Source organism: Piliocolobus tephrosceles, chromosome 1, assembly GCF_002776525.5.
Source record: "Piliocolobus tephrosceles isolate RC106 chromosome 1, ASM277652v3, whole genome shotgun sequence".
In the NCBI taxonomy this organism is placed as follows: Eukaryota; Metazoa; Chordata; class Mammalia; order Primates; family Cercopithecidae; genus Piliocolobus; species Piliocolobus tephrosceles.
In genome coordinates this window covers 118,386,377-118,413,865 of record NC_045434.1, presented here as the reverse complement: position 1 = coordinate 118,413,865, position 27,489 = coordinate 118,386,377, and the positions used below count along the sequence as shown (strand labels likewise).

Sequence of the window (27,489 nt, the reverse complement as noted above, 5' to 3'; positions counted from 1 at the left end):
CATCATTCTCCTGCCTCAGCCTCCCAAGTAGCTGGGACTACAGGAGTCCGCCACCACGCCTGGTTAAGGTTTTTGTTTGTTTGTTTGTTTGTTTGTTTGTATTTTTATTAGACACGGGTTTTCACCGTGTTGCCCAGGCTGGTTTAGAACTCCTGAGCTCAGTCAGTCTGCTTGCCTCTGCCACGCAAAGTGCTAGGATTACAGGAGTGAGCCAACACGCCCGGCCGGCCATGTCACTTTTTTTTGTTTGTTTGTTTTGAGAAGGCGTCTCGCTCTGTAGCCCAGGCTGGAGTGCAGTGACGCAATATCCGCTCACTGCAAGCCCCGCCTTCCGGGTTCACGCCATTCTCCTGCCTTGGCCTGCCCAGTAGTTGGGACTACAGGTGCCCACCACCATGCCTGGCTAATTTTTTGTATTTTTAGTAGAAACGGAGTTTAACCATGTTAGCCAGGATGGTCTCAATCTCCTGACCTCGTGAGCCGCCCACCTCGGCCTCCCAAAGTGTTGGGATTACAGGCATGAGCCATCGCGTCATTTCAGTTTTTAAAAAGACAATTTAGTAAAGTAAACACATTAAAAATAACCTATTAAAATATATTTTTAAGTATGAAGACCTAGTGAAGGCTTAAATAGGGCAAAACTTAAAAGATAGGCATAAGAAGCATTAATACTGAATCTTAAAATGAGATTGAACAATAGCCTCTTATAAACATGTTTTATAAAGACATCTATAGATGTCAGTGATTATTCCCAGGCATTAAGGAATAACATCATATTAAATTTAATGAAATAGTCTAAAAATCAGAAATAGTCTAAAAATCAGACTTGCTACTCAGAATAAAAACAACTATGTTTTAATCTTATCAATGACAAAATTTCTGATGCAATTCTATTCAAGATTTTACTTTCAAATAATGACTCCAAAAGTGTGGCCAACGATACAATTGCTGAAGATTCCCATGTGAAAAAATCTAACAAAGTGTCCTAGTGGTAACAGGCAATCATAATTTACATAAAAATTCAACCTGCATTTTAAACCTGAAAAGGCATTAAGATGGACATGGACATAAAAATATCCCATAAATAAGACATACAATGACACAGAGCGTAGTATCAACTTACGCTTGTTTCTGTAATATCAGTTTCTGCTGGTACACCTGGACCAAATTCTTCATTAGGGGGGCTTGTTGGTTTATCTTCATATTCTTTATATTCATAAAAATCATATTCGCCTAAATCTCCATCTACCAGAAGATCAGAGTCCCTGTCGTCTATTTCTTTGTTTTCATATAGTGTATCCTCAGAATTTTTCCTCTGGGAATCATAATCCTCTCCCGTTAGATATTCTTCAGTAAATATTTCTTCAACTGGATTTGGCTATTAATTTAAATTGCAAGGAATTGAGGAACATGAAGTTTATTGTTAGTAAAGCAAGGTAAGCATTTAAATTACAGTTTGATGGCATGTGATGGGATGAGATTTTGGTACTACTCAAGCAACTCTAAACACCTGGAAAGTAGTCTTTCAAGTATCATTGAAAGAAATACATTTGTACATTGCTATGCACAAAGAGATATTGCTTTCAAAGCACTTTCTCCAATAAACTGCAAATATTCACATGGAATTAACATGTGTATTTGCTTGTTCCATTGGAAAAAACATGTTAGTCAATTTCATATTTACTTCATAGTTTAAGATTTGAACAATATTAAATCTTTGCTAACTTTTGTCCTTCCTTCCTTCCTTCCTTCCTTCCTTCCTTCCTTCCTCCTTCCTTCCTTCCTTCCTTCCTTCCTTCCTTCCTTCCTTCCTTCCTTCCTTCCTTCCTTTCTTTCGATGGAGTTTTGCTCTTATTGCCTAGCTGGAGTGCTATGGTGTAATCTCGGCTTACGGCAACCTCCACCTCCTGGGTTCGAGAGATTCTCCTGCCTAAGCCTCCCGAGTAGCTAGGATTACAGGCATGTGCCACCATGCCCCGGTAATTTTGTATATTTAGTAGAGACGGGTTTTCTCCAGATTGATTAGTCTGGTCTTGAACTCTCAACCTCAGGTGATCCACCCGCCTTGGCCTCCCAAAGTGTTGGGATTAAAGGTGTGAGCCACCACACCTGGCAGCTTTGCCTAATTTTTAAATCTTACAGAACATCATTATGAAATAAATATTCTACAAGGATAAGTCATGTAAGTTTGAGTCTCATCCCATAAATAAAATAATAATATACCAATATCAATATAAATAGAGATGTGTCATTACAATGATTATGCAGAGCATTTCTCATGTAGGGAAGTAGCATGACACCAAACAGTTCTTTAAATCAAATAAAATTAAGTGATAGCTATCAACATTTAAGATAACGAAATATAAAATATCACTGTACAATTCTCAAGAAGAGTAGGGAATAAATATTAATTAATAATTGAAAGTGAGAATTATGTCAATAATACTTTCTCAGAGACATAGATAAAAACTGATACATTTTTTCTCTTGATTCCTTACTAGTAGAATAAACCTGAATCTGACTTAACATGTGAATATTTGGTTTTATTATATTCATGATGAGGCTCAAATTAAATAATTTATCTTGTTATTTTTTATTTTTTGAGATGGGGTCTCACTCTGCCACCCAGGCTGGAATCGAGTGGTACAATCATACTGCTCTGCAACCTGAGACTCCTGAGCTTACATGATCCTCCTGCCTCAGCCTCCTGTGTAGCTGGGACTACAGGCATGCACCACCATGCCCAGCTAATGCATCGATTGATTTATTTGTAAAGACAGGATCTTGTTGTATTGCTTAGGCTTATCTTGCCAATTTGTAAATTTCATTTTTAGGTAACTGATTTTCTATTCCATAGTAAATCTAGATGATAGAGTAATACTAGATAACAGTATTATACAATCTTGTGAATTAAAATATGTACATAAATGATCAGTATTTTTTCACTAAAATTAAATGTTCAATAACCATAATTTTTTGAATTCTTAGATAAGGAGTATATGCTGTCTACAGAGACTGCATAATATCTAGGGTGAGAATATTGCTATAATCATAGCTTGGCACTAAAATGCTGGATGAATTTGGTTAGGTAAATAAACATCTTGAATCAAAATACTATTTTTTTTGAAAATTATTAATTTGAGCTAAAAGAAACTTAAAATGCATTCTCACTCTAAATATTTATTATTCTCAATTTTGTGTTTTCATATAAAGGCCTATTGAATCTATTTGCCTCATTGTGAGACATTTTACATAAATTTTCTTAGAAGTAAATTACATTTCTTATATTCATTTCCTGATAAAATTATACCAAAATGTATACCAGATATTTAACAAAGTTAAACTGAATTGTATGTTGTATTCTTCATTATCAGAATGCATGTGCAATATGAAATTCAGGAAGATTAATTTTTACCTGCATGTACATAATATTTTCATAGAAAATAATGGAAAGATTAAGATATATTAGTTTAATAAGAATTAATATTACATTCCTAACATTTGAAAATGTAGCTATTTAGGTCCACTAAGACTACATTTTCTCAAAATGCTCGCTGTCATAAAATGCATGATTATTCATCAGATGGAGTAAAATTCTAATTGTATCCTTTGATGATACAATTTTCACTTTAGAGGATTCTTCTCACAGAAGAAACATGTTGTGAATACCCTTAGCCACAACATGTTGAAAAGCTTGCTCAATTCCAGGAGCAATTAAGAAAATAATAGCAGCCAATTCAGTTTGATCAATTTAGCATCTGCATGAAGCAAAGAGTCATGCAAAACCTGAATTGACATTGATTTCAGATGAACTGCTTTTAGTAATAATGAACCATTGCTATTGTTTCTCTTACTTTAGTAAAAGAATTAAAACATCAGATGTTTGAGAAATTATAGATTCTTCCAGAGTGAAGTATATCAAAATAAATTACACATTTAAAAAGTGGGACTGTGATTTAATATTATCTATGTGTATTACCTCATTTGTCCCAGAAACACGCCTAGGAGCTTCTGTCTGGTAACTTTCCATTGTTCCATAGTTGTATTCTTGAAAATCATCAATGATATTTGCCTAATGGTAAATTCAGAAGAGAATTAGTAAACATGTAAGGTAATCCCAAATGTATGGAAATCATGATTTAAATGGGTTATAGTATTAGCCGAGTGAGTATTTATCTAGTTGGGTTAAGACTATGACTCATGATCAGAGATCTTCCAGCTTATCTAGGATAGATCTTGATTGCTTTTTCTTTGCTACCTTTACCCCTAGTTTGGCTTTTGCTGATGCTTGATAACTTTTCTTCTTCTTGGATGAAAATTTTTCAGATTTGGGGGGTGTAAACTTTTTGGACTTTTCCTTTGAGTTAGTAGCCACTGTCCTCGTCTTCTTTTTGAAATTGGATTTCTTTTTCTGTAAAATGTGGTGAAAGATGGAATGGAAAACATAAATAAACAAGGAGGGAAATATAGAGCATAGATGAAAGGAAGGCTAAGCAAAAGTGAAATGGACATCATTCTTCAAAAAGGCTACTGTCAAATAAAAATCACAGTTATTGGTTCAGCGGAATAAGATGAATGAAAGGTTTATGGTAAGTTTGAGGAACAGTCAACATAAGGAACCACAGGATGACGAACAGCAGGACACCACATACACAGGCACTGCTTTGTTTTTACCTCCGTCTGTGCTATTGTCTCCTCAGTTACAGTGGGTCCCTCTGTTACACTTTCAGCCTCTTTATACTCTGCTTCCCCATACTCATAGTCATATTCGATTATATCCTCTGGTTCATACTACATTGCAAAGGAAAAAATATCAGGCAATTGTGTTAGTGGCAAAATACTATTCACAAAGTGAGAACCATCTTAACTTTTACATAGTGTAAATGTTAAGAGACAAGAAATTAACGTTATTGATGAGTTATTTTTGCATTACATAGAAGTATTATACTGTCTTATACAGAGTATCATAACATAGGAGTGACAAAGCACATTTCCTATGAGCAGAATGGTGATTAGTATCACAAGCAAACAAAAAATGTGGAATAGTAATTCAAGTTCTTAATTATGGAATGTTAATTGAAACACAGTAGTTATGTACTTGAACATAGATGTCAAATATTAATTTTGATTTGAAAAATTGCTATGCAATGTTTCTCTATAAGAGCTCTACAGTAATTTCAATGGGAATTTTTCATTAAGCTACATGTCTAAAAATAAAAATGTTGAGAGTAGTCTTCCTAAGTATGAAAGGATTTTCATATCTATTGAGAGATGGGAAAGAGGGGAGGAGGGAAAGGGAATACAACGAATATGAAATAAGTATATACTCTATTTGAAATACTGTAACCAATGGGAAAATAAAATCTAAAATGTATTAAGAAATTCCTAATTTCCTTTAGACTTTCCTAAGATCAAACAGAGCACAAAATCCTTGTGAGACATTAAGAATTCAAAATTAGATGTGCTTATAATTAATGCATAATTTTAATATTTAAAATTGCTGCCTTTTTCTCTATCAAAAAAGGCATAACACTTAGATATCTTGAAAAATATAATTCACATTGGAAATAGTATTTTATACTAATTTCTTCCGCATTAAAAGATTTTAATTAAGGAGAGATACGTTTCCTAATAGAGTTAAAAGACAATCGTACATATTAAATAATGAGCAAAATAATGTGCTCAAATCCAAAGCTCAATATCTTTATAAAAATTTTAATTTTCAATCAAGAATATAGATATTATTAAACATAAGTTAAATTTAGATTTTAATCAAAATAACTAAATACACTAAATCATATGTAGCACAAAAATTAAGTAGTAAACTAAACAAGTTAAAACTCTAAAAAATTTATGTGTGTATATATGTATGTATGTATATGCATGCCAGGGGCAATTTATAAATATAATTGCCTAGGGCAAACATACATAATAATACAATAATACATATAGTAAACATATATAATAATACATATAATAATACATAAAATAATATATATTTTCCAGGGACAATCTATATGTAATTCCTTAAGTAATGTATTTGATACAATTCCATTTATGTCTCAACTGGATTTCTCTTCACATTTTAACCATTCCCTTTCAATCTTCCAACAAAATAACTGTTGACCACAAATGTTTTAGAAAATTGTGATCACAGTGCCTTCTAATAATAAGCTCTAGTAGCTTATAGAGGAGTTATGAATTACAAAAACCATAAGTAAATGCATAAAGTGCCAATTTTAAACCTGGACAACTTAAATGCATTTTAATTGAAATCTGCTATTCAAAGATATATATATATATATATAGAACTGTACCAAAGTAGTCAATTAATTTTATATCATGTTTTTCTCTTATAGGACAAATTATCTTCTAACTTTCATAATTCTGTTCTTTATTTAAACTCTCCAAATGTTGATTAACCAGACTGGTTATGAAATAATGGAGGAAATAACATGTTAACTGCCCTAGACACTAAAGCACATCTTTCTGGGTTTTGTTTGTTTGTTTTTTGTTTTATTTTGTTTTGTTTTTGAGATGGAGTCTTGCCCTGTCACCCAGGCTGGAGTGCAAGCAGCATGATCTCAGCTCACTGCAACCTCTGCCTCCTGGGTTCAAGCGATTCTCCTTCCTCACTCAGCCTCCCAAGTAGCTGGGATTACAGGCACCTGCCACCATGCCCGGCTAATCTTGTAAACATTTTTATTAGAGAGAGGGTTTCACTAAGTTGGCCAGGCTGCCACTGAACTCCTGACCACAGGTGATCTGCCCGCCGTGGCCTCCCAAATTGCTGGGATTACAAGCATGAGCCACTGCGCCCTGCCCGCACATCTTTCTTTTAGAGCTTATTCACTCCTGGTTCTCCTTTATCTGCACAGCTTCCTCCATGTGGTGGTCATGAATATACTCAGGATATTGCTGAATGTATATTGCAATATATATATATTACTACATAAAGCCTCATAACATATTTTTGAAGATAAATCTCTCTCCTCACTAAGGAATTCTAAAGATGGCTTGAGACAAGTAGAGAGGAAATAACTAGTTATAATCAATCAGACAAATATATGCAAAAAGACATGCAGTGATGGAATAATTTCAACTTTGTCGGTATTCTAACAGAAATTAGAGTAGGTGAGGAAAAATAATCTTTCAGAAATGTCATGTCTGTTCTTACTTAATTTGTAAGAAAACTGGTGATATCAGTAAAAACCTGTGCATCTGATGAGAAATATAATGTATGATACATATTAAGTGAAAAGATAACACATTTTGGAAAGCTAATTGTTTTTTAAATTCCTTTATAAAAGATTGTCTGTCACTTCATTTTCTGTTTTCATCCTTTTTTAAGAAAGAATACCAAAAGGAATCCTATAGATTTAACATCTAATTTTTTATAAGACATTTTCACTTGATCAGAAAATCCCAAATTCATTATAATTTTAATATTAGCTCGTCACCTATTTAAATGGCATCGTGTAGTTTCAAATAGAATTAAAATGTGATAATATTATGATTAAATTAAAATCTGCCGGCCGGGCGCGGTGGCTCAAGCCTGTAATCCCAGCACTTTGGGAGGCCGAGACGGGTGGATCACGAGGTCAGAAGATCGAGGCCATCCTGGCTAACACGGTGAAACCCCCGTCTCTACTGAAAAAAATACAAAAAAACTAGCCGTGCCAGGTGGCGGACGCCTGTAGTCCCAGCTACTCGGGAGACTGAGGCAGGAGAATGGCGTGAACCCAGGAGGCGGAGCTTGCAGTGAGCCGAGATCCGGCCACTGCACTCCAGCCTGGGCGACAGCGCGAGACTCCGTCTCAAAAATAAATTAATAAATTAATTAATTAATTAATTAATTAATTAATTAATTAAATTTAATCTGCCTACATTATACATCTCTTACTCCATGGTGATGGTTGTAAAGTTGTGTCAAGCATATAACAATGTGAATCTTAAGAATGGATTAGGATATGTTATTTGAGGACACTAAGTAGACAAAATTATAAGCTGAAAAAGCATATCGGTTGATCTATAAAAGAAATTGACATATTTATTAATCCAAATTAGAATAATAAACATGCAATACCAGAAGTTTATTAGTGAACAATTAAGTAATATAAAGTACAACATGTATGACTGATGCTCCATATTGCACTTTGTGTTCTTCACGTATTGACGACTAACATTGCATTATTAATTTATATAGGTAGAAACTCTGAAGATTATTAATATGCATTTTATCATATAATGACATATTAATGGATATAGTTTAAAATTATTATAAGGACTACTTACTAATTTGATTGATTAGTTTTTGATACTGGTATAGATGTTTATCTTATTGTTGAAGGATCAACATAATTTAGAGTTAGAGAAAAAAGTGAAAGCTAATTCTTCCTTAAAGAAAAAACTTTTTCATTATGACTTATTCAATTTTTAAAGAGGTAAAAATGCAATCTATGATTGCATTACCCAACCAGATTGTGATGCAGTTTCTGCTATAATGTGCTGTTTTTCTCATCAAATGCTTCTAGTAAAACTAAGTTTGACATCTCAACAGAATGTTAAATATACATGTCAACAACTAACATGGTAAAAGGCAAGTTCATTTTTAAATGAACTTAAGAAGATGGATACAAATTACCTTGATAAAATAACAGCCTACCTGACATAATAACATTACAACACGGGAACAAAACACCTCAAAGTGATATATTAAGATTGCAAACCTCCCTTCTTCCAAAAATCAGAGCCATATCTGTTGCTAAAAAGAATAATATGCCTTATCTTTCTTTATAAAGGAGCAAAACAGATCTCATCAACCTTGAAAATGTACAGTAAATGCTATAAATTTTAATATTAAGTCAGCACATAACCTCTTAGATATAAAAACACTAAATCTGATAATTATTTTATCTATCACTTCAGAATTCACGGAAAATATATTTAGTGAATCATGAGAGAATAAAAAGAATGAAGTAATTGAGAACTGTGAAGCAGGTAAATAAAATATCCCAGTAATTTATCTTTACACTCTCATATTTGCCTTCCTGTTGGCTTCTTAAAATTTTACCTTGTTTTTGAAACAAAAACTAATACTAAGTCATGGAAAAGATCAGTGCAACAGAATTCACTATTAAACGTTAAAAAGTAAAGTAGTGTCAAAAACATATTTCTAGCATTAAAAGTGTAAAATCCAACCTTAATTCACATGCAGAGCTAACAATAAGATAAAAGATTTTGACTCATTATAAACAGTGAAACTCAAATGGTGGCACCTACGAGGACATTTAAAAGGAAAGTACTTTCTATCTGATTCATTTTTAGAACAGTTTTGATGTTTCCAAATTTCTACTTCCTTTTTAACACTTTAAGTCTTGAGGAAAAAATCCAAAAATACATTTTTGCTCCCAACTGAGGCTTAAATTCCTTTCATTTCACATGCTTTTAAATTTTCCTATGAGAAATGTTTTTTTTTTTAAAAAAAACTCTAATTATTCAACACAGCCTGAAAACTTTAAGGTAGTTCTAATGTCACTTTCTCATTTGCATGAATTGCCAAAGGTCTAGGGAGATGGAATGCACACCAGAAAATATGTCACTCTATCTTGAAGCTGTGTTAATTATTTAAATGCTAATGGTCGAAATATCGCTCTTAGAAATTATTTTCTTCTCACCCCTCCAAAATGGAGTATGTGCATATACACAGTATACAAGTGAAGCACCACTATTTCTAATAAATGTATGTAATAAAATGCTTAAACAGCAAGAAAACAAGTACCAAATATATTCAAGTCACTTTTTTTCCTGGAAATATTACAACAGTATTAAAATACAAAGCATAATTTAACTAAAATGGAATAAATAAGTGTAAGTTCAAAAACTGCAAACCGCACTGCTATGTCCGTATCACTGAAATACAGAGACCTTCTCTAGTCTTGTGCTCCTCACCTCATCTATCTGAGGTTCCTGAGCCTGAGCAGCCTTGGGTGCTGAAGAGTCACAGTCTGGACTATAATGCTCACAGTAGTCATATGCTGCCTTGGGGTCACCTGTGATCAAAAACTGCTGGATGTCCCCCTGCAAAATAATAATAATAATAATAATAATAATAATAATAATAATAAATAATAAACAGACACAGATGCAGTCAGCATATTAAAGTACACATATACCAGAGTGAGATGTATTCAAGACAATGTGTGGTTTATTTTTAAATATTTGAAGAAGAAAAATGACTTATATTTCAATGTTAGGAAGAGTCTTACAGGATTGAAACACCTATTTTACAAATTAGCTGTAAATATTGGGCTGTTATTCTATGTTAACTTCTGGCTCAGGAAATCTATACTACATTCATTCCTTTGTGAAAACTCAATTTTACTTCATTGGTAGTTTATATTGCATGGTAGAGGACAAATATAATGTGGGCAAAAGGCTAATTTTAAAAGTCAACACATTTTAAAAACTGCATATATAAAAACAGTAATAAAAGTCTAATACTAAATAAGTAAAAAGCTCAATAAGCTTAAAAGGAATTATTGTTAGGAAATTTATATGAAATTTTTAGAGTAAATATATAGATCCAACTATTATGTTCTGTTAGAAAAATCAGTATCAAAAGGTATCCCTACCTACAAAGATGAATGAGAAATGAAGAAACCGGAGAAATCCAAATTAAAAATAAAAATGCATGAGTTTGATGCATTTATATTAAGGAAAAAAAAAAGGAGTTCCTAAGGATACATTAAACATCACCTATCAAAAAATCCATGTGATTTAAATAAAATCAAAACATTAGTAATACTTAACAATAGAATTACCTAAAGAGTTTTAATTTCAAGAGCTTTTGGAAACTGCAAACAAGAGAAAAATCCAAATATTCTGCTCTTGACATAATGTGACTACTTCCACCTGGACCTTATTTCATCATGAAACTAGTTTAATATAAATCTGTGTGTCATGACCATATTAATTCAGAATTACACTCAGACCTAGAGGAATATCTGGGCTGATAGCCATTTAACTTGAGCATTCAAGCCTCTGTAAGCTTGAGCACATAAATCTGATGCATAAAACTCCTGACACCATATTTAATAATTTAAGTCATTCCAGCTTTCTCTGCATCTTACCAACAGGGATTATTTAGGACTTGATAAAAATATGGAAATTAAATTACAAAAATATTTAAAAATTAAAGAATGTGGAATAATTCATTCTACATTTATACCACAATATTTATTTATTAACAAATATTTATTGAGAAAAACACTCAAAATATTGAACCTGTGGGTGTAGAAACACACATTTGATGTAATCTTTGCTCTTTGGAGAGCACAAACCAGTGGTTAAGAATATTTAAAACTATAATATAAGGTGGAATAAAATTAATAACTTGAAAAGATATAACCAAATAGTGTGAGAAGTGCCAAGAAAATATGTTAGTTAGCTATTTAATTAGAATTAAGTATAAGTTATTTAATTAGAATTAGGTTATTTAATCCCAGCAGGCAATGTTTTATTTAATACTGTGGTTACTACCTGTGGTGTGGTACTTATTTTTATTTGTATCATTCTTTCTTCTGTCAAAAACTGTGTTCATTCTCACCCTTAGAATTAGGATTTAGTTTTAAGGTTCAAAAATTTATATTTCTATGCTTACATTTCTCTTTTTTAAAATAACATATTTATTGAGCTTTTCACACTATTCAAATATAAAATCAATTATAATGGATTTAATTAATTCACACATAAAATCCATTCTTTCAAAATTTACAATACAGTGGGTTTAGTACAGTCACAGCATTGTCCAACTGTCAGTACTAATTGCAGAAAAATTTCATGACACCTAAAAGATACCCTGCAACCAGTGGTAGTCACTCTCAATCCTTCCCTTTTCCCAACCCCTGGTAAAAATTGGGCATTTCCTATAAATTCAACCATACAACATGTGACCTTTTTCAATTGGCTTCTTTCATTAATCATAATGTCTTCAAGATTGATCCACGTTGTACCATGTATTAGTACTTCATTCCTCTTTTCAAGTAATATTACCTTTTATGGACATGCTGCTGTTTATTAATCAGTTTCTGGAAATTTGAGTTGTTTTCATTTATTATTTTGCTATTTGTTTTCTACATTTTATGCCTTTGTATTAATATTACATTATCTTCCATTACTGCCTTTTTTTGAGTTGAATATTTACTATTTACAAATTTTACTTCTGTTTTTACTATAGCCTTATAGATTTGTTAGTGGTTACTCTTAGAATTATAATTAATTTATTACAATATTTTTCAAATTAATACTTACTTCATGTCAATCTTACACAAAAATGTGATCTTATGTAGCTCTAATCCCTCCTTCCGCCTTGTAGCTATCATTGTTGTATAAATTACATCTTTAAATACGATAAGCCTATCAACACAGTTTTATAATTGTTGTTTTATGCAATTTTGTTTTTAATCTAAAAAGAGAAGTATTATAAACAAGAAGTACAATATTTTATATTTACCTCTCCTAGATAACTGTACTAGTGTTCTTTATTTGAGTTATTGTCCAGTAATCCTCCATTTCAATCCAAGATACTCTTTACATTTCTTGAAAGGGAACTTTGTTAGTGAATATTCTTTTAAATATGGGAATGTCTTAATTTTCCTTTTTTAAAGAGATGGTATCTTATTATGTTGTCCAATGCTGTTATTGAAATGCTGGACTCCAGCTATCTTCCGACTTCAGCCTCCTAAGTAGCTGGGCCTATAAGAGCATGACACTGCACCTGGCTGTTTCCTTTGCCTTTGAAAGTCGGTTTTGCTGGCTCTAAAATTTTTGGTTGAAGTCTTTCCCCCTTGCCCCCAGAACTGTGAATATGTTACCCTACTACTTCATGACCTCCACAGTATATGATAGGGAATCAGTTAATAATCTAAATGAAAATCCTTTATATGTTATCAGTCACTTCACTCTTGCAATTTTGAAGTTTCTCTCACTGTCTTATTTTACAAGTTTATCCGATTTGAAGTTGTTGAGAGTCTTGAATGTGTAGAGTAACATGTTTCATCAACTTTGAGAAGTGTTCAGTCATTACTTTGTTAAATATGTTTTCTGCCCTTACTCTTTTTGGGACTCCTATTATTGGAATGTTTGGTGGTGTTCCGCAGGTCTCAGAGGCTCTGTCAACTTTTTAAATTTTTTTTTCTTCCCTTCTTCTCATCATAGATAATATCAACTGATTTATCTTCAAGTACACTGATTATTTTGTCAGCTCAAATTCTTTGTTGAACTTATCTAGTCAATTTTTCATTGTATGTCATACTTTTCAACTACAGTACTACTATTTAATATTTTTATAGCATATATCTTTATTGCTACTTTCTATTTGGTAAGACATTATCATACTTGCTGTTAGTTATTATGATTTTTTTATTTTTTTAACATATCCATAATAGTTCATTTAATGTCTTTGTTGGGGAAGTCCAATGTCTGTGCTTCTTCAGGGACAGCTCCTCTTAACTGCTTTGTTTTTACTTTGTATGCCACATAATTTTCTTTTTCTTTCTTTCTTTTTTTTTTTTTTTTTTTTGCTATCTCATGATGTTGAAAGCTTTTAGGTCGAAAGTTGAACGTATTAAATAGCAACCCTGAAAGCAGATACTATCCTCCCGTTCCACCAAGCCTACTGTTATTTTTTCTTTATAGTTGTTGGTGCTTGTTCATGTAGTGATTTACTTAAAGTAATTCTATAAGTCAGTAGTCTTTGCTGCTTGTGGCCAACGAGGTCTCTGTTTGGTTAGGTTAATGATCTGTAAATGATTAGACTGAGATTTCCTTAAATCTCAGAATCAAATGGAAACAATTAGTATCCCAAGAGCCTTTCTGTGTGCCCTGGTAAACACTTTCAACACTCCTACAGTTTACAACACTGTCTTAGCTCTCACTTTTTGCTAGGTAGATCTTCAAAGTCAACCATACTGAAAATAGCAGGACCTTCTCTTCAGGTCTTACCTGGACAGGCACACAGGTCTCCTAGATCATCAGATTAATGTCTGAGCGTTTCAAAGCTCCTTATGGATATCTCATTTTAAATCTTCTTTTTAGTGTTTTAACCTGATCCCCTTTTGATCCATATTTTGACATTTACATTCTTATTGCCAACTACCTGAATAATCTTCATCTAGAATGTCTCATTATGACTACAAAACTGAGCAACATTACACCACAAAAATGACTCAAAAACACACATCCACTAATAATAATTATGCTGATATAAATGAAATACTATGTTTATTCATCTTCATGATAAATTTTGTTGACCTCAGAAATATCTCCATTGATAACTCAGATTGAGTTATATTTATGCAAATTTTTTAGTCATTTTATTTAATCATTAATTCATTCACTCATTCAAATAGTGCTTTAAAAGTACATATAATATACTAGTATGTCCAAGTAAGGAAACACCTTCTTTAATTTATGGTGAAGCATTACATAGAGCAAAAGTAGAAAATATTCATCTAGACAACCATATTTAAAATCGTCGGCCGGGCGCGGTGGCTCAAGCCTGTAATCCCAGCACTTTGGGAGGCCGAGACGGGCGGATCACGAGGTCAGGAAATCGAGACCATCCTGGCTAACCCGGTGAAACTCCGTCTCTACTGAAAAAAATACAAAAAAAAAAACTAGCTGGGCGAGGTGGCGGGCGCCTGTAGTCCCAGCTACTCGGGATGCTGAGGCAGGAGAATGGCGTAAACCTGGGAGGCGGAGCTTGCAGTGAGCTGAGATCTGGCCACTGCACTCCAGCCTGGGCAACAGAGCGAGACTCTGTCTCAAAAAAATAAATAAATAAATAAAATAAAATAAAATAATCATAAGTATTATTAGTATTTCTAACTTGAAAATATTTATTTTTACATGTCATGAGACAATATAAATAATTGATCAATAAAATTAGTTTCTGAGATTTTTTGTAAATTATTTTTAAGTAGGAGCATCTCTAATATTGTCTAATACCTACTAATTTTAAATAGACACATAGCAAATAAATACAAGTTCTTAACACATACCAATAGCATTTCTCAAATTCCAACTGAATAATTCAGAACACTGAGTAACCATACCTGAATTGTAATAAATGAAAAATAACAAAGAGAAATTTGAATACAAAATTATTAACATTTAAAACAAATAAGGAGGCACTATTGAGCACATGAGTATATGACTGAGTAATGGAATCACTGAGGGTTTCAATTAGAAACTCTGCTTCCTAAATTTTCTCCCAGCTTTGCCATTAACTACCTGGAATTGTGCATCATTTAATTTATCATTTGTAAAATGAATGCGCTGAGAGATAATACCTAAGTTCCTCTCCAGGAATAGAAATTCTAGAATTCCATATTTAATTATATATAAATTATAATGAATCAAGTGAATTTATTGCCAAAAAACAAAAAAGTTGCTATCATATATATATTTATGTATATAAATATAATATAAATATATATATGCATCATATATAAGTATATAGTACTTTTAAATAATAAATATTTTTAAATAATGCTGGTTTTGTAAGTACTTGCTGTTCTATTTACAGTCCTAACTTCACTAAATGGAATCCTGCCAACTTTTTCACTATAAATTCTTATTTCAGGTATTTAATAGTTATAAAATATACTAGAAAGGAACTGGAAAAATTCAATAAAAAGCTTACAGTACTATTTTTCCCAGAAGGCATTTTACAGTGTTTTATGTTAATCATATGACATGTTTTAATACAGTCTGTAAACAAGCTCATTGTGACAGATTGAATGAACTATAAATATTTAGATTCAATAGTGCCATAAAAATTTTCACAGCTAAAAAAGGTAAAGTTATTGAGTAAAACTAGCATCTCTAGCATACAAGGCATCTTCCTCCTTTAATGATCCACAAAACAAAGATTAAGGTACAGTTGATACAATTACTTTGTGATCTCCAGCTGTGTGAACTGGGTTTATACTATAGTGTTTGCCTATAGACATTATAGGTATAGAGCAAAAGCAAATAAAATGTAAGAAAATTAAATAGAAACTGTCTATAGAGATGATATTCTTGTGAATGTCACATGCATTGCAAAATGATCTCACTATATTTCTTATCAATATAAATGATATAAGTAATAGCATACTTTTAAAATCAAACAAATAATGCACATATGCTAATAATTTTTTGCTCTTTTTTTTACTTTGGTTTGTGTGTGTGTGTATATTTTATATATATATAATATATATTATATTATATAGCTATGCCTTATATAGACTTTATATATAAGTATATAATATACAGCTATGCCTTTTATAGACTTTATATATGTCTATATAATATACATAATATAATATATAATATATGATAATATATTATATAATGTATATATAATTATATATAATATATGATGGATAATAAAATAAAATATATAATATATAATTACATATTACATATTACATGTTATATAAAATGTATTTTTTCATATATTATTTATATAATATATAATTATATATTATATATTAGTATCATATATTATTATAATATATAATATATAATGTATTCTATTATTTTCTTTATTATTTAATTATATTTTTATATATTATATAGACTTAAATATAAAGTCTACATAAGGCACAGCTGTTTCAATTTTCTGTGCTATGAATATAATTACATAATGGTCTATGAAATACACAAGTAAAGATAAATTTAGATTTTGTGTGTGTGTGTGTGTGTGAAGAATCACATTTATTGAAAAAGTATGGTAAATAATATTGGTCTAATGTCTTAAGATCACATGTCAATGTGTCAGTGTTAAGATTCTGAATTTTCAGATTGAACTCCTTATCTTATGTGAAGCCAACCAGTGATTGGTTGATGTTAGTTCTCAATCTGAGCATCCACTGAATTGCACAGCAAAGCAGCTGCCTCTAGAGAATAAGCAATGAAAAACCAGCCTCTGATAAGCTGTCTTGTTCAACTCCATCTGATTGAATAATATGACTCATAGATGGATTATGTGTTTGGAACTTAATAGGATCACAACAAAGGCAGAAGAAATTTAGATATAACTAAAATAGTTAATGCAGATGTTGAATCATTGCTCAATTACAACTGAAAAATGATCATCTCTCTTAAATTTTAATCTTACGATTGGTGACTGTACAATTCCACAAGGCTTTCAATTCTACTCTGAATCTTGCAAGATCTAAACTTTTAACATTAACATTTAAAGTTCTTTATTCTAAGAGAGCAATTTTTTGTAAGATCTGTAAAATAACAATCCAACAATTGACTATATACCTTATTAAATTACAGAAATATCTAGGATTAGATATTTAATCTCCCTCAATGCTAGAGTAAATCACACAGCTATAATTTTGTTCCATAAAATCATCTAGATTCCATTTCCTATAGTTCATTCTTGTCTCCATTAACTTGCAACGTATAGGTATCTCGGTGAGAATGAACATTTTTATGAAATGGCTCTTGGAAAAATATTGATGATTTGTTACAAGCAAATGGGAGTTAGCCTAATGAAGGGGATGGAGGTAAAATAGCATTAAACATAAAAAGCATCTTAAACGAAACTTCTGAGGAATGAAACTGTATGATGAATTCAGAGACTTAGGGCAGGTGCAGTGGCTCACACCAGTAATACTAGCACTTTGGGAGGCCAAGGTGGGTAGATCACCTGAGATCAGGAGTTCAAAGCCAGCCTGACCAACATGGTAAAAACCCTTTCTCCACCAAAAAGTACAAAAATTAGCCGAGCATGGTGGCGCATGCCTGTAATCCTAGCTACTTGGGAGACCGAGTCATGAAAATCACTTGAACCTGGGAGGTGGAGGTTACAGTGAGCCAAGATCACGCCACTGCCACTGCACTCAGCCTGGGCGACAGAGCCAGACTCTTTCTCAAAAAAAAAAGAAAAAAAGAGAGAGAGAGAGAAGTATATATAGTGCAGCATAGTTAGAGGGAAGGATTTATATGGTGATAATAAGGAGTGAGGGTAAAGAGTAGATTTTTTTTTAAGTTAGGAACCAATTTAAGAAAAGCCTTGTATGTGAACTGAAACTCAAAAGATGTTATTTGAGTGTCATTTGAGAACTCTGATCAATGAAATAGGTTGACCAATGTTGTATTTTTAAAAAATCACTTTGACAGCAAAAGGGAAGATAATTTGAAAGCAGCCAGTTTGGAGTCAGGGAAATCAATTAGAAGCTTATTTCAATAAAAGTATTGAGAATTGAAGCCAAGTCCGCCATGGTAGGAATGGAGTAGATGGAACAGACAGTAGATATATTAGTAAAAAAGATATCTGTGAGATTTGGAAACTGACTGGGTGCTGATGATGGAGTGAGACAAGAATGATAAGGAAAGATGGAACAAAGTGTTATAGAGAACGTAGAGCAATTCTGCAGTTTCTCAAGTAAGCAATGATAGGATGGCAAAGCCATTTACTCAAATGGAACTATAATAAAAGGAAAAAATTGGAGGGTCAGTCTCTTAAGTCTAAGTAGTAGAATAATAACTAATGGTCATTTATGGAGTAAGTTCAGTGTTTCATTTAAGAAAGTAACTTTCATTTATTTTTGAACTGTATCTCTCCTAAACCTGCAGACTGTCAGATTGCATCATTGAAACCAAACCAAGTTTCAAGAATTGGTAAGAATTGGCAGAAAATTTCCCTTTGATCTGACAGTCCATACTTCTTTCTGTAGCAATCTTATACTCATTTTTGTTCATTGATAATCAAGAACAGGATGAGCTTGCCCAGACTGAATGCTACGGGTTAAATTGTGTCCCTTCAAATTTGTATATTGAAATCCTAATTCCCAACACCTCACATTGTGACTGTATTTGGAGACAGGGCCTTTAACAATGTAATTAAGGTTAAACAAAGCCACTAGGATGGTCCTGATTCAATCTGACTGGTCTCCTTTAAGAAAGGATTAAGATACAAACACACAGAGGAAAGACCATGGATACAAACACACAGAGGAAAGACCATGTGAAGACACAGGGAAAAGACAACCATTTCCAAGCCAAGGCAAGAACCCTCAGATGGAAGAAAACGACTCTGTCAACACCTGGATTTTGGACTTGTAGCCTCCAGAACTTTAAAAAAAACTAAGTTTCTATTATTTAAGCCACTGAGTCTGTGGCAATTTATTATGGTAGCCTTAGAAAACTAATACAAAACAGTTAATACTAGGTTGTTGGGTTTTTTTTAATTCCTCTCAAGTTCTGTCTTTATAACAGAACAAAGGTCACTTCAATTGAAAAAATACAAAATGGATATTTGTTTATTTACAACAAAAGTAATAACTGACCATATCCAGGGTCCAGTATTAAGTAGATGCTGTAGAAATATTGGCTGATTTAATTTGGCAAGTAGCTAGAACACAGGGTAATCTGAAGTTACAAACCGGACAGTATCATCATCACAGACACCCCTCAGTCCACTGGAGATAATGGAAAGTAAGAAAGGTAAAAAAGCATCATTCCAAGTACAAATAAATAATTTAAAGAGAACAAATTTTTAAAAAATATCCATAAAATAGTTTTATATTTAAAATACATTTTATTGTACTAGTAAAAGATTAAAACAATTTTGTTTGTATCATTAATTCCATCTAATAAAGTTATATTGCAATCCTACTTCATGTCAACAATGGAAAACAAAAAATGCTAGAAAAACATACCCCTAATATTTGAACTATGTGTGTATATGTTTATGTATATTCCAATTATGTATATTATATAAAGAGTTCAAATATATAGTTCAAAAGTATATATTCTGAGATTAATCTCAAAATATATATTAAAGTATATATTCTGATAATCTCAGATTGTATACTTTTGTGTATTCTTTGTTACATTTTATCAGCTTATGTTAATATGAATAAAGACTAAACATGTTTATTTCTTGTTGATTGAAGGAAACTCTTATGTAAAAATTTAAATTAAAATTCTAAAAAAATACTTAGAGATGATTCTCAGATTATGAAAGGATTCTTCATATCAATGTTTCTTTAAATAATTAACATTTAAATGTTACCACAATTTGATCCCTTTCCCAAAATAAATTCATCTGATGTATTTTAAAAACATTTGTTGTCCAAAATATGATTGAAATTAACACTTAAAATGCTAAAGAGGATTTTAAAACAAAATAAAAATCATTTTGAGACCTCTTTTTAAAAAATCACCTTGAGAAAAAATATTCATATGTAAGGAAACAGGTATGTAATATTTTTATTTTTCTTTATATATTCAAAACATATAATTTCAATTTGTAATTAATATAAAAGCTATTATTATTCCTACTAAGTTTTTGAAAGATTATATATATTTTACATTAATAGCACATCTCAATTTGAATGCTAATTATTAATGAGAAATTCTTAATCAGTATTTATTTTTAATATGCTTTTTAATTTTTATGCTTTATTTTGAATTGACACATAGTGATTAACCTGTATTTTAACACTTAGACTCAAAGGACAAGTTCATATAATTAATATCATTGTAAAGGTCAAATATGACCTTTGCATTAGGTATTACTTTCACTGCCTGTTTCACAAAGTTAACATTAGAATTTGACATTTACATTTTATTTCATAATCTTTAACTCGGCAGTAAATTTTAGACATAATTTTAAAGTAATTGTTATTTTTGGAATAGGAAATAAATTATAGACTATTTTCACTATTTCATAAAGAGTTAACAGTTGAACTGACACATTTATTCCTCCAACACAATACCAGATATTTGGGTATCAGTTTTTTACATATCAATTTTTAGCATCATCCTTTTTTTCTTGCCTGTTTTAAGTCTCTTAGAGAAAACACCTGTCAGAGAATAAAAAGAAATTGGTAGTTGCATTTCTATACATTTATTATTTTAATTTTATATAGAATGGTACTATTCCAGAAATAACAGATCTTTTATAAATAGTCCCTTATATTTGCTCTGTTGCAATCCTCTATAACAATGAATGATACATTCATTCTTTAGAGAACTGAAGTCTCTTTAAATATAAATTGGCTACTTTATAAAATATGTAATTCTTAGAGGACTTTTAAAGTATGCATATATATATATAATATAATCAGCACACCTTTTTTTATTCTGAAAACAAAAAAATATTTTTAGTGTCAAATGTGAAAACCTCTTTTCTCTACAAAATATAGTCAGTTTGTACCTTGAACATGTAATATTTGTTGAACAGTAAACGATGGATGGCTTACTCAAAATTGAAAGCTAGAATTCCCTACTGAAATGGGTATATTTTGGAAAAACTATTTTGATTGAAGGCAAAAACAATCTGTTATACAACATTTTTGTATAACAATATTGGTTTGTTATTTTAAGAAAAGCTATATTTTTCCCAAAACAAAATGTTTTTCTTCTGTATGTGTTACAAGTTAATAAGCTAAGAAATATTATAGATAAGATAGTGATTATATTTCTCCTATAACTTTTAATTCTAACTTGCACAAGGATTTTAACAGCCAGATTACTATTAGAATATTTGCCTTTGCCTGTTTACTGTCATTCGTCTATCCATTAATTCAATAAATATTTATGGAGACAAAGTATCATGCCAACACTATGAATAGGAGGAAAAGAAACCTCCTCTCCAATACTTATAGGCTTGTTATTGAGATTATTATACACGAATACATAACACATGAGACACATATTTCTTTACTACCTGCTACATTCCAATTATGAAGATATAAGAAATTTGAAATAACTTTCACCTGAGAAAATTAGAGGATTTATCTAGAATTTCCTGGCATAATTTATGTGAAAGTGGTCAGTTTTTCTTCTAAATAAAGGGATACTTGTTATCCTCTGTTGGCACCTCAATTCCTATTACTAACATTTCTGTCTTTTACTCTGTGCCTGAAAGAACCTGACCCCTAAAGTTTGCATCACCAGACTCTCCCACAGGTTGGTTTCCAGAACGGACCATGGAAGCCACCACCAGGAGTTTGGAAGTTGGGAAGGGAAAAAGGTTGGCATCATTTACCCCCATACTTTCCTAGCTTGTCACAGTAGTCTGGGACCCTTATCATTATTGACACTGCTAGAAAGTACTTCTACAGAACTCCAGCTCCTCACTGAGTGCTGTACCAGTATTTCCACCCCTTGCCCGTTTAGCCCTCAGGAAGGTAATGCTAATTACTAGTTTCCCCAGCCTCCCTGCTCAAATTTCTGAAACCATCTAAGGAAAGTTCTGTTTTCTGTGGGAACTCAGAGTGACTCAAAAAGAATATGACAAGTTGGGGAAACACCATGTACTTGAAGACCTAAAATAGAAATTGGTATCATGTATATAAATATATCTCTCTCTATATATATAGATATATATATATGAGAAATACAAATACATCATATATATGAAATATATATAATATATATATCTGGATGACTGAACAGTAAGTTTAAGGATTTGAATAACCAGTATGGGTGTCACACGCCAGGAAGGTATAGCACCTCTACAAGACAATAAAAAGTATAGTTTATAGACTCGGCTCCTTACTTAACCAGTCAATCTATTTTGTTCAATTAAATTCACTGGAATATACACATCATGAGAGCAGGGACTTTTCCGTTTTGTTGTCAGAGATTTTCCCAATTCCTGGACTAGGCCTTCTCTTAGTGGGTACTCAATAAATAATCAATAAATAGATCTCCTGACCAATAATTTATTCGCCATTGAAAGCCTATTTCAACACCTGTAAATGAAGAATACTATTACTACAACACCTGTAAATGAAGAATACTATTTCATCAGAAATTCTAAACACAACTAATATAGATTTAAGCGGTTTATAAACTGTAAAGTAAATACAAATGTAAGATACTTTATTGCAGTGTTTGGGGTCAATTAAAGGAAAACAAACCTTTAAGTGGCAGACTTCTAGCTATTAGCTATATTTTTTCTAAAAATAAGTTCCAGTTTCAGGAGTCTTAAAGTTATTATTCTATAAATCAAACACATGAGGAAAATGTAATAGAAATAAAAGAAAAATACATTTAGATAAGTAGCCTAGTATGTGCAGTGTAAAATAAATAGCTTAACAACATTCTATACTATTTTCATAAGATAGCCCCTAGACCCTAAAACTTCTGCTCACATTTGATATTATAGCTTTCAGGAAAAGCCTGGTGGCTCTTGGCAGAGTTTTTGATTGCATATCCAGAAACAAGCCTGAAATTAAATCTTAAATGTGGCATAAAATTCTTAAGAAGTAACTACCATAATCAGAAGATTAATTGAAAACCTATGCTTCCTGTCTACTTATAATTCTGAATTTGTCAAGGCATTAACTCTCACCATTATTTTTTCAAACATCCCATACAGTTAATGATTCTTTCTCATCTATTTTGTGTGGTAAAGGCAAGTTGCCAAAATGCTTAGAATTTTAGTGTAATTGAAAAATGCATCAGAGATTGCATCTGAACCATAATTCAAAGGAAAAAATGAGGGAAATCATATAATCACAGACAGAACTGCTTCCCACACAGCCCTTATATTGTGCAGAATCCCAAAACTAGCTTGAGAAACCAGCTTTGAGAAAATTAACAGTGTCTTATATTACTTGAATGTACTTCTAATTCAATATCTATTTACCAAGTACTACAGAAAATGCCAAAAGCTGGATAAAACACTACCATAACACTGTACATTTATCTTACACTTTCTATATTATCAATGCTAAGGATTCTTACAAAAGCATAACTACCAATATGACTCTGTTGCATCAAATAAATTTAATTAATTAAAAGGTTAGAAAAAGGTAACAGATCTTGCTTCCCACTTCCTTGTCTGCTATAGATGACCTATATCCTTTGAATTAATAAGTGCTAGAAAGTATATTTATTCATCCACTAAAAAATGCAAGTATTACATGTCAGGTACTATTTTAGATTTTGTGGACACAGCACAAAGCTCCTGCATTCTAGGAGCTTATATTCCAGAGGGAGAAACAAAATAAGAAAAATGTTATATGTCAGAAAGTGATAAATGCTGTAAAGAACATAAAGTAATAAAGATAGGGAAGATGTGTCAGAAAGTAGAATATTCTATTATAAAGTGGGATCATGGAAAGTTTCACTGATTAAGAGACACAGAAACAGAGACACCTGAGGAACTGAGGAAATAAAAAATGCTATATCTAGGGGAGAGCATTCCAGGCAGAAGGACTGATAAATGTCCAGGCACAAGCAGCCCCAAGGCAAGGGATTAATTAATATATTCAAGTGAGGAACACCTTGTGAACCAACAATCCACAGGTAGCAACATAGAGAGGAGCCACTGATAACGTCTGAGAGGAGAGGCAGAGGGTGTGGTATGGATCACATAAGATCCTGCAGACTATTGAAATAACTTTAACTCCAAATGAAATGAAATGCTACAGGCAGGTTATGAGCAAAGAGGTGGCACAACTTCATTCATTCATTCATTTGTTCTTTTGGCCAGGTGCTACTTGACAGAAATAGACTTGCTTTTCTGTTTGCTGCTTAGAACAGATGAAACAACAAAAGCAGAAAGATCAATTAAAAGGCTTTTGCAAGTATCCAAGGAATAAGTAATACTAATAGTTATAATAATAGACAATACTTAGTTGGCACTCACTGTTTACCTGCCACTCTTCTAATAACTATATATAGTCAAACAGTAAATAGAAATAGAGTAGTTTATGCTTTAAAAACATCAAGTTCTTAAAAAAATTACTTAAATAATAATTCAAATAATATATCAACATTCTTATTACACTTCTTTCAGTTAATAACAATTTCACATTAACTGTGTGTTTACTATAAAACTCAAGAAGTGTAGAAAAGATGGTGAAATGATTCTTTGGCTCAGGACAGTCCCACAGCCTTTTACTAATTTAAAGCATGGTTAAAAACACATAGTTCATAAATAATATAAAAGAGAGTTAAAGTCCACTACATTTAGTCGAAATTTTAAAGTCTGTGTCTGTAAAAAGTAAATATCACCTATTTATTACCTACGTACTAAAGGCCAAAAATATTAAGTTCCTCCCTCCCATTACCTCTCATATCCCAACAGTTCCCAAGACTTACCAGTTTTATTCCACATTGAAAATAAGACCCTTTTCTCCATTTATTCTGCCATGGCCTTGTCTCTACTCTAAGTACCTTTTATTTGAACCAATATTCAACAATTTATGTTTTTTTTTTAATCAGATTCTTCCAATTCTAGACTAGCTCCTTCGCTGTCACAAAAATAATTTTTAAAAAATCGCAATGTGTAATTCCTCTACTTAAGGAAAATTCTCATAGTATATAGTTTAAAGTTCAGCCGCCTTAGTATGGTATAAAAGGCAAATGGGCTCTTACATACTTACTCAGGTCTCCTCCCAAATGCCCCCAAACCACATTACATTTCTCAGAACTGCTGGGCTTATTACAAATGTTCAACTTTTACATGTGTTCTCATGTTCTTTTATTTTTATTACTCTGGGTTTAGTTATTATTCCCTCCCTTGAATATTTTTATGTCTTTATTATGTAACACAAGTCTTTTATTACAACTATGTTTCTATATCCCTTACTCAAGCACAATAATTGACACATAATATGTATTTTGTTTCAACAGAGAATAATCAACTTAAGTTAACACCTAGCTTTTGAATAACATATGCTATCTTACAGCTTTCCCAACCCTTTATTCTCCCTGATACTTCTAACAAAGCCTTAGTCATTTCTGGGTAAAGCATTCATTCATGCATTTACTAATCTTTATTAACTATAAACACTGTGTCAAACTTTGTGATTGATGTTGTGTCTGGAATATTTAAAGTAATGGAATATAAAAATCCAGCACTCAAGAAATATGTAGTCTAATAAGAAAGCTGTACATTAATAGATAATTCTAAAACAACCTGGTAATTACATACAAACAAGAATGCAAATGTAAGATGATTTCTTCTTTGAAAAGTTAATAAAGTACTGCAAGCTAATACTAGACCTTAAAAGAGGGGGAAAAAAAACTAAGTTCATCAATACAGAGACAAAATTTGTAAAAGAGGAAACATAAAATGTATGAAACACTATTGTGCATTGCCAGCAGTAGCTAATCCAATGATGCACTAATCAGCAAAGTAGAAATCCAAATTAAAAAGGGCAATGCCCCTTTTAGAGGACAAGTAGCATCCTATATAAACAGTGCTACTTTGGATCTCTATAGAGCTCAGAAATCTAAATTTGCCTTAAATGCATCATTGAGTTTCTTGAAATAGTTTTAGTCACAAATCCTACTAAATATAAAATTATAACAAAAGGTCAATCAAGTCCCAAAATATGGCCTATTACTTGCATATCACAATACAATGGTGCTGATCTGATTCCAGATGCTCTGACTGGCAACAGGATACCTTGAGGCTGTTGTATAGTAAAGTATAGTAGCACCTAGAAAGGAGAACTGAGAAAATCAGTTTCAAATTCAGCCCTACAGAATCACTGAAGCTTGGTCTTAAAAAATGTGGCATATTTATGTGTGTTGTTTTTCACTACACTTGACAGACAAATTCAGTGAGAAGCAATAAAGAATGTAATTATACATAAAACAGCCAAAAACAGATGTGCTTTGAGTCTTGGCTAAGGATAACTCTCAAAAAAGAATTACACCAAAGTTGTGGCTCTGTCTACTCTTATACAAGTGGTCAGCAGTGGAACTTAAATGTCACCTAAAAAAAAAAATCAAAAGAGAAAACTTGTATGTGGAATCTCAATTTGGTAAACAATTGATCATTAACACAAAGTCTAATAAAATCTAACAAATGCTAAACTTATTGCCGTAAAAACATCTTACGTTTTAAATACTGCTAAAAGATATTGTCATGTAAATATATTTGACTATTTCTTCATGAAAACCATAAAACCACCTTTTAGAAAGAACAACTGCACATATTGTTCTATATTAAAGAAATTCAACACGTTTGTGAATGCAGTGAGGCTTTATAATAGTTTTGTTACAAAACTCTAATATTAGCTGGATGTGTGGTATCCCCTGGGATTTTCACACTAATGTGCATTGAATTTGTGTGTCACACAGAATTTAGACTTGGATTGTTTTTGAACATCAAGTCTACCATATTTTTACCTAATGTTTGTTATACACAGTTTATTTCTCTTAAAATTGTACATTAGTTTCTGATTTTAGAAAGTAATGCTGTTGTTTTAATACATCATACAAAAAAATGAATCACAAAACAGATTCCAGACAATATTTTCAAGAATTTTAAAAAAGGCACAACTACACTCCGAAGTACACATGCTAACCAAATATCTACAGACAAAATTAAACTTAACATCCATAAGTAAACTCAAAGCTTCCTTACTTTTCTCTTTTGCTGACTCTATGCTACTCTAACAAGAGTAAGTGATAAAGTACCACGTTAGAATGGCATTTTACTTTTGCCTT

At 31.8% G+C, this 27,489-nt stretch overlaps 1 protein-coding gene across 1 annotated transcript in view; it reads right to left on the bottom strand.

The window, feature by feature from the left end:
* Positions 1-27,489, bottom strand: part of COL11A1 (collagen type XI alpha 1 chain) — a 223,445-nt gene that overhangs the window by 140,896 nt on the left and 55,060 nt on the right. Inside the window, exons 5-8 of the mRNA XM_023190917.2 lie at positions 9,952-10,080; positions 4,675-4,791; positions 3,980-4,072; positions 1,124-1,378 (exon numbers count right to left, since the gene is read on the bottom strand). Of these exons, the coding sequence (XP_023046685.1) occupies positions 1,124-1,378; positions 3,980-4,072; positions 4,675-4,791; positions 9,952-10,080 (594 nt within the window). The remainder of the gene's footprint in view (positions 1-1,123; positions 1,379-3,979; positions 4,073-4,674; positions 4,792-9,951; positions 10,081-27,489) is intronic.